This window comes from Trachymyrmex septentrionalis, unplaced genomic scaffold (genome assembly GCF_001594115.1).
Source record: "Trachymyrmex septentrionalis isolate Tsep2-gDNA-1 unplaced genomic scaffold, Tsep1.0 scaffold7, whole genome shotgun sequence".
In the NCBI taxonomy this organism is placed as follows: Eukaryota; Metazoa; Arthropoda; class Insecta; order Hymenoptera; family Formicidae; genus Trachymyrmex; species Trachymyrmex septentrionalis.
Genome location: NW_017305884.1, coordinates 216,092 through 231,105, shown reverse-complemented (window position 1 = coordinate 231,105; position 15,014 = coordinate 216,092). Strand labels below are relative to the sequence as shown.

Genomic DNA, 15,014 nt, shown 5'->3' with positions numbered 1-15,014 from the left:
TTATAAGTCGAAAAAAAAAAAAAAAAAAAAAAAAAAAAAAAAAAAAAAAAAAAAAAAATACCGATACGAAACTACTGTTTCATATGTGTCCGACCAAGTGCGATGTTCATAAATTGAAAATGGTGACATATAAACTCGATCGTGATCATTAGTGTTAATCTATCTCCGTTGATGATTAATGTTTACAGGCGGAAAATTGCATCTCGACGTACGAGCCGCACGCGTACTGTGTCGTTTATTCTACGACCGATCGGGCGTCGGTGCGCGTCGCCGAGGAGGTTCTCCAATCCTTATGGCGGAGTGATCACGTATCCGCGAGAGGGGTTATCCTCGTGGGGAACAAGGTCGATCTCGTTCGCAGTCGACTGGTATCAACCGAAGGTAATTTTTTTTAGATCCAAATAATCATGATATACATATATATATATATATACATATATATATATATATATATATATATATATATATATAAATCTCCCTTTTCTTTCTCCAAGTTATTTATCCCAAATCGAATAGTTCGCGGAGACACGCTGCGCGATTAGGAACGTGCTCGAGAAACGAGGTGCCTATCTATCATTTGGGTGGCAGTTAGGGTGAAATGCTGATGTAGGCCGATCGTAGATAACGCATCGTACGTAAATGTACTGACGCAGCACCTCGATTTGCTCCGATGCAAATTCTCCGAGGGCAGTGGAGCGGGGAAAAGCCATTTAACCACTTTTCCTCCCCGGCGCGGCGTACGCGTCGATGCATAGAATACGCTTTCTCTGTATTGTTAAACGTGACTAGATTAATAGCATCTTTTTCGCAATTATGCATTTATTTCTGTAGTACTGCAGTCTGTCCGCAGTATGTCCCGCAACATATCGTACCGAGGCTTTAATGATGTATTTTGTGATTAAAATCGAATAATATATTATAGTATCGGGATTGTGCAATGAATTTATTTATTTATGTGTAGAGGAATCTGAGGCAAATGAAAAAAAAAAGTAATAAGAAAACATTATTAAATTTTATTATATAAATTCTTAATTTTTACAACATATGTGTGTGCGGTACATACACATATATTAATTACGTGCTCACTCGCGAAAGATTGATCGAGCGCGCAGTACCTATCATTTCGAATTTAATCGATTTTATCGATTTATAGAGGGCAAATCCATGGCAACGTCTTACGATTGTAAATTCATCGAAACATCCGTCGGAATCAATCACAACGTCGATGAATTACTGGTCGGCCTGCTCACGCAAATTCGCCTGAAGCTGGAGAACCCCGAGAGGACTAGAGAGATGTTCCGTAAAAGATCGCGGAAGAACCGCAGCAAGTCGCCGCTGGGTTCGTGCTCGGAGAACAACTCGCCTAAGAAATATCGTGGCAGTCGGACCAGCACCAGCCTGAAGGTGCGCAATTTGCTTGACAAGGTCTGGGCGCGCGACAGCAAGTCGAAGAGTTGCGAGAATCTACACGTTCTGTAAAAGAGTTCCGAGGACCGTCCGCTTCGGCATCGAATTCGGTCGGTCTCCTGATCGTCTAAATCCCCAGAATGATCTGGGAGCAGCAAGTTGGACTTCCATGGAAACGTCTTACGCTTCGGAGCAGTCTTCAAATACGAGGGCCAGTGAGGCGACTCTCGTAAAAGAAAAGGTCAAGTATCGACCGCTCCATACTCAACTTCTCGCGGCAGAAGAGCAGACACGTGCGTATCGCTTTGTAACGAAGTAGCGACCTTCCCAGCCGCGTTTTCTCTACGTTGCTACCATTGTTAGTTCTCTATGGACGAGGTAATTTTTGATATTTCCGACGAGGCATGCAATGTCCGATCAACCGATGCTACATAAACCTTTTTATTTCGCTCTCGCGCGACTTTGGATTTTAACTTTACATTCCGACGATTACGATTAAACTAGTCCTAGCTTATGCCCTACTGATTGCTGATCTTTCAATTGCCTCCTGATTTGTGTGCAGCTGCGAAAGCTAGATCTGTCACAAGTTCCCACTCGTTTTCTCTCTTCATTGCTATCTATAAATCAAATGTTTTAAAGAGATTGATCATTGGACTTTTCAATAGCTTCTATTAATTCCGTACCGTAAGTGATAAAATGTTTTTAATTCCGAAGTAAGCGTACAATCTTTGTGATTACCGTAAAGCGTAAATATAGACCGTAGAAAATTGGCTCGGCGCGTATCTTACCAAGAGCGTAGGCGTCGTTAACACGAAGAATAAGTTCGCGCTCGAAGAAGTCGTAAACTAAAACGCCTGTGAAGTAAAGTGAAACGTGACACCCCCGAAGGCAGCAATCAGCCCAGATTACTACTGGCGAACTCGTTATATCGTACATAACAGGAATATCGTATGTAAGGAGAAAGGGAATCGCATCGATTTTTATCACATTCACTCGCCGACCGTGGTTTCGTTGTCATAGCTTAACGCCTATACGTTCTACCACGGTTTCCATTGTAGCAAAATACGCGCGCGATTATTATATTCTATTTATGTAGATGCTTTGCATTTCAATTTTGTACGAAACGAAACTTTTCATTGCAATCCAAGCAGGAATTGACGATTTTCAACTATATTTCAGCGAATAGGATGGCTTGTTGACCCCTTTGCGCTCAACAATTTGACTATACATAAACATACGCGCGCGTGCGTGTGTGTGAGTGAGTGAGTGAGTGAGTGAGTGTGTGTGTGTGTGTGTGTGTGTGTGTGTGTGTGTGTGTGTGTGTGTGTGTGCGCGCGCGCGCGCGCGCGCGTCTGTGTGCGTGTGTATATACAATCTTGTATATATCCGATTCAGAGATAAATAGCAATACGAGCAAATTGATTGTAGTCTAATACCCGTTAAAACGATCCTCGAATCTTTTTCGTTGATGATACGGTGATTTACGCGACGCATTCAATGTTTGGAATTCGATGTTGTATGTTGAATAAATCAAGTTTACGTATTAAGCAAAAGACGGAAGAAGAAAAAGACAAGAGAAAAGATAGAAATTTCAGACTTCAAGTGGGATTTTAATTTATTTTTCGAAAAATTGAAATTCTTTTAAACTGACTGTGGGACTATTCGATATTCACTGCCATTAAAATCTATCGTACGCGATACGTACATTACAGATTTTCAGTAAACTGGCAGTGAATTGATAAAACGCGATCTATATGAATCTATACAATTCGTATTTGTCTTTGAAATATTAAAATTCTTTCTCTTTTTTGTTTTATTTCTTTGTAGATATTGAATTAATTGTGAGCTAAGCCTACATTTTATGACATATTAGATTTGAAAATATAATAAATATATTATTTCGGCCATCTTAATATTATAAAGTTACTTGTAAATTTCTTTGCAGTAAAATATTTAAGAATTTACATTTGGCATAAGAATTGCTAACATAAATCTATCAAAATTAAAGTTATTAAAAACATGATTTTTAATAATCATTATATTATCATTTATTTTCATATAATCTTGCTTTGTATTTACTGTAAGCAATTTTATTTAATTTGTAAGGAGCTGAAATATCTTAAACTTTTCTCTAAATTAAACATATCTCTGATCGTTGTATTCAGGTCAAAGAAATTAGCAACGCTAGAAAGTAGGAACGCGATTCTAAGCAGAATCGCAGATCCAGAATGATTTGTTTCTAATAAAAGAATCGCCATAAATCGAATATCTTATTAAAGCGATTCAAGAGTTAAGAAAAATGCAACGAACAGCGTAAATCAATGATCTATAGCTGAGAACCTTTTACGTAGTCTTCAGCCGCATACGAACCGCACGCGAATATCAGTTTATAATGAACGATGATATCTCGTGTTTATATTATAATAATAACAAACGCGAGCAGTTTCCCTTCATCTGAAAATATTTACTTTGTATAATTAAGCATTATATTCTCATTACACAAGAACTTAAATCGTATAAGCTCCTGTTACGTTATACGATCAGCCGCGAAATGTGAAAGAAAAGCAGCTGTCCGAGAGTTAAACGATGGAACATATGAGCCGTGAAATACGCGAGGATGTGAAAGATAAGTGGGTCACCTGCCCGGCCATCGCGATTGTCGTTCTCTGAATTAAAAGGTTCTGATACCAGCAGCGAAATGCAACATTACGAGGCGGCAGCAGGCGAATCGCATCGCCGCGCCGTCACAAAAGGTCGTCGCAACAAACAATTAATGTCTTAACGATCTCGATGCCGATGATCGATCGACATCGGGATTCGTAGCGTCGAACACCGGGAAAGAATCGATTTACGCTGAGTTTGCATTCGCGAACGAGTTTGAAAAAAAAAAAACGTTCATCCGACGCAAGACTTGTCACACTAAAACCCGCGTCCAACGCAAGCATCGGAGACTGAGGATTGCGAATTAGAGATTAGAAAAACCGATCAATCAGATAATTTTAATTTTAATCCTTTTTGTTCTAATTGGCTGAATTTTAATCTTTAATTCGCAATCTTCAGTCTCCAATGCGTAGTGTAATACGGGTTTAATACGAGTTTCATTCTCGCGCCGGGCACATAATATGTATATAATATAATAAATGACAAATCGCATGATCGACATTGAATTTTAAGAACGACTAAAAGCACATAAATTATTAAATCTAAAGTTACACAGATTTTTTACATTACAGATATTTTGCGGAATGCGGAGTTGTTCTTTTTTTAATATTCAATATTTCAAATATTATATTATTTCTCTTTACTTGAAAAGTGGCACAACAAAAAATGTTAAATCTAATTAAATAAGTGAATTCCTATATTCTGTCAAAACAGATCTTAACACTAAAATATTTCTGTGTGAATTTATATACGTATCTACTCTGCAATCTGCGCGCCGAAATCTTTTTCTTGAAACGCAATCATGAGATTCACGCAGGACCCGAATACTAATATCACTTACTCAACTGACAAGCAATTTAATAATTCTTTATGCAAATAATTTTTTATGCAAATAATATTAATCGGTAGTTAGATGTTAATAAAAATTTTTAATCTGCAAATAATTTTATTGCAGAAAAACATTGCGTTAGCCACGGTTTGAACTTAGAACTGCCAACTTTGCAGAACGAGCGTTATACCGGTTCGATCACAGAAGTTTCGGCAATATTTATCGCAATAACCAATAACTAGTAAACGAATGTTATATGTTTCAATGAGACGCGTGATAAACAATATGATACGAATTTAGATTGATGAAAATAAACTTAATTACATAATAATAAGAGAATTCCTGTATTCGCTTTGACCGAATACAGGAATTCTCTTATTTAATTAGATTTATTCTGATCGGTTTAAATTCACATCGTGTTGTTTCAAAAGGTCAAATAAATGTATGATGGCTATGAAAGCCAACACAAGTTGTTAAAGTGCATTTATTACACACTTTTTGACAACTTGGATTGGTATTTGATAGGCATTAAATATACATTTATTTGATTTATTCTCTGGAGCCTAATTTAATAATTAATAGTTTTATAAAAAATTCATTTTTTTTTTAAGAGAGAAACTATTTATTTTTCAACTGAAAATTATTGACTAATTAGATAATGCCGGCAAAAAGAATATATTCTTAATATGATCAAATTTTCGTCATTTTCGTCATTTTTGTTTCATAACTCTCGGAGACGAGCCCTTTCGAGTTCTGATGATTTTTTATAGAATTAAATTAGTTTACTTTTGCCGATTGATATGTTTACTTAACTCTTTTGTATCATGAATTTATGAGATCGATTTTTTTGAAACTTTGCACCCGGGGATTTTTTGGGTCGCTGATTCGTAATCAGAAGTCAGAATTTCAAAGTTCAATCCAATAGTCGATCCAATAGTGGACCAATAATTCAATTAATTTTTAGTAAAATATTTTGTATTTTATTATTTATAAAAAAAAATTATTCACTAAGAAACAGATTTTATTTAATAATGACCTCAGATTTAAATGCAGCAATCAGAATACCCATAAACTGAATTTTTAAATAATAAGACTATTTTTTTCGTTTTTGATCCATCATTACGGTTCCATCATTTTGGATTTTAAAATTTGAAATTTTTAACATTAGATTGGGATTCAGTGATTCAAAACAATCTCTAGATTATCAGAGAAATCATTATAAGAGCAATTCAAACTGTTTATTTGGATTTACAGTAGAAAATATTGATTTTATCATATTTTTTCAAAGATATATATCAATTTATAGTAAAATAAACAATGTACCGAAAAAAAGCTGAAAAAAATTCTGAAAAATACTTTAGGATGTCTCATATGAATATTTAAATTGCCATTTTAATATTGATAATATAGTTTAGTGGAGAATATATTTAAAAAAAAAGCACAAATTTTGGCTACTTGTTTAATTATAGTAATTATGCAAATAAAAATTTATGACCTATTTTTTTTAAACACACTTATTCATGTTCTAATAGCTACGAAAATAAAAAAAAGCCGGTATTTGATATTAAGAAATTTATCAAAATAATTAAAAATTGAATGGAAAAAGGTGGGATCCTGGAGAGTCTCCCATCATGACGTAAGGGTTAACTTATTCATAGTAATAATTCGAAAATCACATTTTCTGAATTTACTTTTGAAGTAAGGGAGTGATATTATGTATAACGTTTTAGCTTTTGCAGTAAGGGCATGTCGGTAAACAAGATGCAAATCGAAAGATAATGCAATCTCACTCTGAATTCATTAATCAGGAATTATAGAGATACCGTGACTACTGTTACAGCTGTTACAGCTGTAGGCAGACGTAATAAAAGAAGGATTTTAATATTGTGTAATAACAACAACTTTCACACTAATACTTCAGTGTGAACAAGAGTGGAATCTTGTTCGTTTTTTTCAACTTGGCTCTTTCATATTTATATATAGGCGAATATATGTGAAACGCTTCTGTAAAATAATATGGTTATTAGTTCTTTCCGCATTCCGCGTAAATCCTCTAGCGTCGTGCCTGCCTGTCGTTGCCCACTTCAATTAGCTAAATTACACGGAAATACGTTAAGGTGCGCCTCAGCGGCCTCAGAGCATCGGGCTGCATGTGCCGTAGTTCATTTCGCTGCGATATGCGCTCGCTGGAATTTTTTCGCAACTGTAATATTTATTCCGCACAACGATCTCGCAATCGCACACTGTATGTACATACGTATCTACATACATACATGTGTGAACATTGTACATTCGTACGCATTTGACCTTTCATTTATATAATATTTATATAATACGTTACCTACTTTAAATCCAATCTCTCTTTACTGCCATCTATATTTTTTTCTTTGCTTTTTTTTTTTTTTTTTAGTTTTTCAACTCCACATACATGCATACGCACCTACACTTGTGCATAATAAAAATCTCGAGGATTTCTGCCTGAAATAGCCCGTAAGAAACACACATTTTTGTGAGAAAACGGAGAGCAATCATTGTTATTGGATTTGCATTGTTATTGGATGTCTCGAATTTAACATAAAATAACACGAGCTTGCTAACAATAAGTCGCGTGTTAGGAAATACAGTTTTAATTTAAATTGTCTACAAAACGTAACTCAAACTGTTATTGCAAGCGATATATTATAGAAACAACGGATTTTTCTGTAAAAAGTATCTTTAATTGAGTATAGCTGTTATGTGTTACAAACTGTCCGTACTTTTATTGGATTTAATTTCTACGAAGTTCTCTTTTAACATTACGAGTATGAAGTGCAATAATACAGAACATATTCTCTTGATACAATTCTCTCTCTCTCTCTCTCTCCACTAGACCTTTAAATTAATTGCATCGTTATTCTCCACATAATATAATCCTATTTAATATCGTTAATAATGATCTTTCTTTTACGGTAACTAAATACAGGTACGATCGTTGAAAATTGTTGTGCATCTTTATATGTCGTGGAGTTTAGAAATAATGAACTTCTAATTAATACAATTAAAAACACATGTCAAATGAAAAATTCGTACAAATCAATGGCATTTAGTATTTTAAATGCTACGAAATTCTATTATTGTTTTTTTCTAACAATAAAAAAATTATTAACACGCTTATGACAGTAATAAGTATTATTACCAATTAATTTTTTTTTTCACTAATCCCTTTTTTCAAATCGTCAAATTCGTGAAGAAAAAATTAAGAAATAAATATTAACTATTCCAATGTATCTTCTCTTTTCCTTGCTTACAGTAAAATAAAAATACAGAATTTTCCACATTCTCATCGGAAACTATTATCAATAAGTGTAGATATTTATTTGAAAAGCAAATTAAACGTTTGCGGGAAGCAGTTGCGGGAAATTCGTACGTTCCAAATGCTCCATTTTCCAGCTTATTGTTTATTAGTCGTCATGAAACTGTCGCTTTGGAAAGTAGACTTTTTAGAATATTATTGTGCTTTCGATCCGATAAACAATAAAATTGCAATGAACGATCACGTAATTGTAAGATAAAAATAACGTGGCAACTCATTGTTGCTGGGTCCAACATGAAACTTGAACGTTTCTTGTATTCGAAATATGTTATTACGGAAGTAATTTTTATGAAACGATTCTATCTGACCATATCCAAGCGATTACAAGAATCGGTCGTGCATGATCGATCACCGAGCAGAAAATTATTGTTCACATCGTCATTGCTAGCGACAGCAAGGAATACGGGGCCAATTTGTTGATCGTCTTTGTTCTCTCACTAACTGGCAGACGGTCGTTTGTAACTTTTGACGCGCGAAACTCGCGAATAACTTTCTTGCCCGTAGAATGTAAATGTACGTAATTTCCGATGTTGTTATGAACCGAATACAAAATATCGCGTCTTTCTACGATGCATGTTAAGAGGCCGACAATGGACTTTAAGGAGGACTCACAAAAAAAAAATAGTCCGATCATTTATCTAAAATAAAGGAAACGAAATTTATATACATATAGCTTGCATGTGTTAGTAAATACCAACGCTCTCGACACACCACTCGTTTTAAGATATTGTGAAAGTACGCCAGTTTTACAGACATGTCTTCCATCGATTATCAGTTAAAATATACTGATGAACAGCTACAAAGTCGTAGTGCAGAAACGCTAACTATCTTAAGGCGATAATATTGGAAGAAACCATCAGATGACGGTTTAAACTAAACAAAAGACGCGATTAAAATGATCGTCTTTCCTATTAAAAGGAGATCGCCGAAACTTTCGGCGATAGGGAAGCGATAACATTATTTAACTCCGGCTTCTTAGCAATTTAACGGTCACGATAATACCATAATACCAAGGCGACGGGTTTAGTTAATAATTTAATACAAGCGCGTTATCTCGCGTGATAGTGACTCGCGCATAGTTCATAATAGCGTAATATATTACTGCTCGTAATATCGCCCTCGGATCCTCCTTAAGAATCGTCGTGGTACGAAGGAATCGATAGTACGCTTATATTCGTTTTCTATCGGCGCAGCCGGCGGTCCATTGTTCGCGACATCGGAACGCGAAATCAAGTAGCGATCGATGCTTTCGTATCATCAAACGCACTAATACGTCGGTTTTCCAGTACGTCGTTTTTTCGTAGCTATAGTCAGGCTAGTTTTATTTCGATAATGAATCTTTTCAGCTCGTAATCATACATACATACATATATTATATGCTATAAATTGCGTTATATCATAACCGCAACGTCTCGCACTGAGGGAAAAGTTTGGTATTTGTGATTAACTGGATGATAAAAATAATTATGATTAGAAATTCTATTTCTATTTTTATCGTTTATGCTACAATAATTTTATTTCTAATATATATTCTATATATATATATATATATATATATATATATTCTATATACCAAAAAGAATGTATGAACTCTAAATAGGGCAGTGTGAATTTAACACCATGTGGTGTCTGTGTAATTTTCACTATGTTGATGCAATTCTCTCCAACATGGTGCGGATTTGTAATTTCTGATGTTAATATTAACATCAACACAAAATTATATAGATACACTTATGGTGTTAAATCCACATTGATATTTTTTAGAGTGAGATGGTTGTTCTAAAAAAAACGATTATAATTTTATAGTAGTTTTCGGGGACAATCATTATACTAATTTGAAACAATGACACAACTCAAAGAAATAAAGTTTTGATAAAGAAAATGATATTTTGAATCATTAAAATTTTGTAATATTCATTACAATGCAATTTTGATGTAATATTTATTAATTATAGAATAATAAAAGTACGTTACCAGAACACACTTTCTCTTTCTATGTTTTTTATTTTCGTTTCTTAGAAGCAATTTAAAAAAATGAGCAATATATTCTTTTAAGTATGTAGAATAAAAAATATAATTACTATATTAACATTATAACAGTAATAACTATATCAAAATGGAGATCTTAATCGTAACTATTCTACTATGCAATTATATACAGTTATAAATGCCAAAAGCTTTTCTTTTTCCAATCTGCAATGTGAAGATTCACTTCAATCGAATTATTAGCGAGCCGTTTATCATGCGTTGCACAATGCCATTTCAATATGTGTTTTCTTTTTCCAATGATACATTTTTTTTTGCGTTGGAAAAAAAAACACAAGTAATGCAACGCCATTTTGGAAAAAAATATTTATCGCGAGCATTGGCAGAACAAATCAAAATATTGCGTAAAAATATATTTCAAACGCAGGAAGCTGTTGAAAATATGGACCAAAGTACAAATTGCTCTGAGCAATTTGATGCGGTGTAAAATAAAGGATATTATTTTGTATTTTTAAATATTTATGTCAGATGCACGCATTTGAAATATTGCATGCTCCAGATATGCGTATGCGAAGTGTGTTTTGTATATTATTATGTTTATAAAGATTATACAGTGAATCTTTAAAACTTTAAAACTTAGCTTTCACATTTTACGTCTCATATTACTCCGCTTTGCTTATTTAAAAATGCAAATACGAGGATTTTACTCCGACCGACGTTACACATTGCAATGCTTGTTCAATCGCACGCTGATCTTAATCCCTTAACGTTAGTGTCCTTTCGCCGAGACGTGGAGAAAGAAATAACGCGAATAAAATGTTTGTTATCTATATCAGCGGGAATAAAATGTCAAGAAGCTCGTAAGGTACAACGACTAATGCTGAATTCGAATTGGGATGATATAACTCTTACATAATGTATTCTTTTTACAATATATCCCGATATAATTTTAAATGGGAAACTTGTTGCAAATTCAAAACCTTTTTCAGCTCATTAACATCTTTCTAATAAAATGCTAGGTTGAGCATCAAATTATGTGTCCATGTCTCGTAAATCGTATGTGTGTAAGTCGTATTTAATCAGTAAAACGACAATTTCATTAAAGTTCGGCCGTCACACTAGTATTCCAATCGGTTTTGAAATAAGAATCGACTATAAATACAGGCCTTTATTTCCCATCAGGCTATTGATTTTTGTATTCCTGGCTTTAGACAGTTTCAATACTAGTGTGTCTCTCGATCTCTATAAGAACCAGTTTACAGTGTAACATCTTGATAATTTTAATTATCGATACAGCCGAATAATTTTCACATTTATGCGCGGCAAACGAGAAACGCGACAATGTGCGGTACGAAGTGCATTTTGCCATGAGCAGCACGGCCAAACTAAATTATCGTTGAAGTAATACCGTTTCAATTTCCGCGACCTGGCGACAATATTTAAATTAATTTACATGCTTACGTGCATTACGTGCATACAGTTTACAATTGATACACGGTATCTTATTAGTAAATTTCGATTATCGATTTAGGGCATATGTGTATACTTCCCCCACCCCACTCCTCTCTCTCTCTCTCTCTCTCTCGCTCTCTTCCTTTCTCTATCTCTATCTCTATCCATCATTAGCTTTCTCACTTAGGACAGCGAAGAAAGCAGAACCGCAGTATTGCTGGTAACTATTGATTGCCGTCATTGAGATGTTGTCTTGTATAAGGAGAATAGATCAAGCAGCATGTATGTACCTTATCAATTCGAGGCCCCGCGCACTGAAAAGGTGCACGCAATGTTTATTTTTATAATGCTGTATACACACACACACACACACACACACATACACACACACATTTTCTTCTTACGCTACGTCGTACTTATTATCTTCATGTCTATTCGTGTTTATTCACGCTAGTTGCTTTGTATTCCATTTGCATAGTCGAGTTTATGCGTGTAACTCGCGATTTGTCGTGCTTTTCTATCATGAACATAGTACGATAAATAGCGATCTCTAGTCTGAGAAAATACAAAAGTACGAATGAAAGTTTTTTTCTCGGCTCAAGAATAGCTCGCCATTTGCATTTAAAATTACTCGATTGAGTTAGAAATGCATATGGCTGTACGGAAAGCGTTTTCTTTGCATGAATTTTTAGTTTTACTTATATATTTTTTTTTTACATAACTTTTGTTTCTGTGATAACTGTTGAAATAATTGTTGGCAAATATAGCTAAGATTCGTTATGATATCCGTGGAAAAAAAAATCAAATAGCACGATACGATATGAATTCTTGGCTGATGTTTAGAACGGTGAACGGATAAATCAATTTCAATTTTCAGACATAAATGAAATTTCTCTGATTATAAAGTCAATCAATGTGGAGCGAGATAACTCGCGAGAAGCGTTGGGGAAGATTTATCGTCGAAATTATAGATTTCAAAGCGCGGATTTGCGATATTTTGTATAGCATCCGCAATTGCATATGGGGATCAATGCATTGGTACGTCCGGTACGTCTCATCGCCGGACGAAACTACCGGCAACATGCGATCAGAAATGCTAGTCGCAATTACTGTCATACTAGATTACTAATTGGTGCCGGCATTAACTCATCGGCGTCGGCTTAACATTAAACGATTTAATGTCCGGCATTGTTTTTAGGTACCTCGACCGTTTTTGCTGCCGCACTCATACATTTATAATATATACTAAAAATCATATATTCCAACAAGGCACGAGTGATGAGATAACTGGATGTTCGTAGTAAATTGTCAAAGGCAATCTTGCCTAATGTTTGCCAACGTTCGCGTTGTCGGAGAGAATATGTGAAGCATTAATAACATAATGTTGGAATTTTTGCGTAACGGTATTTCGGCGCTTAAACGGAGAAAGGAATCGGAATGACAAAGGAGATAATTAAAGAGCATATGCGAGTCAAGTGCCGAAGCGATTTAACGAGCGGCGAAAATTCGGTAAATGCGTATCGCTCGACTCTCTGTAACTCTGTCAATAGCGATTAATCTACATTCTACGTGATATTACGAGTACTTTGTAGATGTAAAATGTGGATCGCGTATCACTGTGTATTATTGCATGTGAATTTCGAATGTTAGTTCTCTCGATGGGGCTACACGTGAGAAACAATTTGAAATGATCCGAATTTTTTTTTAATTAATTTACCATAAAAGCTAACATATTCGCACAGCGAGAGAGGAGAGAGTTAAGAATTTTTTAAATAATTTCTGACTTGAGCGCACTTGAAGAACACCTTGTATTGATAGGTGCTAACAATTAAGAAGTATTTAAATAAGTTTTTTTTTATACTCTTGAATTAGGAAGATTGAACAATCTTCTCTGAAAAACCGCCGAAAAAAGTCACTTTTGTAAAAAAAAAAATAAAAATGCGTAATTGTGAAAGCTTTATGGGCCGATTTGCGCGGGGCTTTTTAACTATAGTATATATAGTTAGAGCACGTAATAACGAATTAAGCGATTAATCGATTAATATGTATTATACTCCAAAATGAGTACGACTGATTGTTAAGCGTTGACTTCGGGCACTCGCTGGGATTTAAGATAAGTCGATCCACCGTTATAACCGCTAAAAAATGTTTCCCGTGTGATCGTCGTCGTTGAATGACCGGTAATAATCGTCATGTAATATTATAATTTTGAAATTAACGATACACCACGATATTCGGTTATATTAACATACTCGAATGTCAATTTTCGTTTTATCTTTATTGCGCGTGATATGTCGAGGAACATTGTAACAGCGTTTTTACAATGAAAAAGCCTGGGCGGAGTCACCCCAAGAAAATAATCGACGAGCTTAAAAAAAGGTGAAAAGAATAACGAATAAGTACGAATAAGTTCGTAAATGGATAAATATAAAATTATTGAATTTTCATTCAAATTCGATAGAATTCAAAAGCTAAATATAAAATAATAAAAAAGATACAACCATTTTTTATTACAATATATTATTTTATCGAACTTATCGAATTAAAGTCATTGGATTTATTGCGAATAAATCTACATATTGAGTTCTTTGTAAAACAAGATTTTTTTATTTTTTTAGATTTTTTTATAGATATATATTATTATACTTAATTGTTTGTATAAACCTATTTAATTACGATTTTATTCTTTTCTTTCTTTATACATTTTATTAGTAAGAAATGAAATTGGCCCCAAAATTGCGCGGAATTCATACTGCACACACAAACCTATATATTTTCTTTTGTCTAAATCAGAGTCCATCTTTTTGGAAACCCGCATCGACTCAGACTGCTTCAATTGAAAACGCTGAACAATAACATTGTAACACTGTATAGAATGTACGAATCAAAGTGTGCCATCTCCAAGCAATTTTCAGTCGATATTCTGCAAAATTCGGACGAAGATTTTATCACAGAGAACGTAATAGAAATTTCATAAGAGATGCGATTGCCCTGTGAATTATAAATAAGAAACAGCTCTTAAGCTCGTAAAGATCGCTCGCCCCTGGGAGATACAAATATAAGGGGGTAAGTTCTGCCGCCACCAACCTTCGTTTCTCCATCGCTCGTTATCCTTGAGTCGTAAATAATGGAACCACTTACGTGTTTTAACGCTTTTCTCTCCAATATCCCTTATGCAAGCGGATGTGTAACAAAAAACAATAATTAGACATCTTCATTATTTTATAAAATTTAATTTTTATAAATATTAAGACTTTAAATACAAAGCGCCTTTTCGGTCCGAGTGTTAAGATGTTGAACTACTATCTAATATACATTCAATTAATT

At 34.4% G+C, this 15,014-nt stretch overlaps 1 protein-coding gene and 1 long non-coding RNA gene across 2 annotated transcripts in view; both read left to right on the top strand.

Annotated features, from left to right (window-relative positions):
- Nucleotides 1-1,479, top strand: part of LOC108753452 — a 27,164-nt gene extending 25,685 nt beyond the window's left edge. The window contains exons 8-9 of the mRNA XM_018495015.1: nucleotides 189-381; nucleotides 1,154-1,479. Coding sequence (XP_018350517.1) covers nucleotides 189-381; nucleotides 1,154-1,479 — 519 coding nt within the window. The remainder of the gene's footprint in view (nucleotides 1-188; nucleotides 382-1,153) is intronic.
- Nucleotides 1,480-14,328: 12,849 nt separating this feature from the next.
- The window catches only part of LOC108753651, a 4,498-nt gene continuing 3,812 nt past the window's right edge, over nucleotides 14,329-15,014 (top strand). The window contains exon 1 of the long non-coding RNA XR_001939646.1: nucleotides 14,329-14,753. This is a non-coding gene — a long non-coding RNA (uncharacterized LOC108753651). The remainder of the gene's footprint in view (nucleotides 14,754-15,014) is intronic.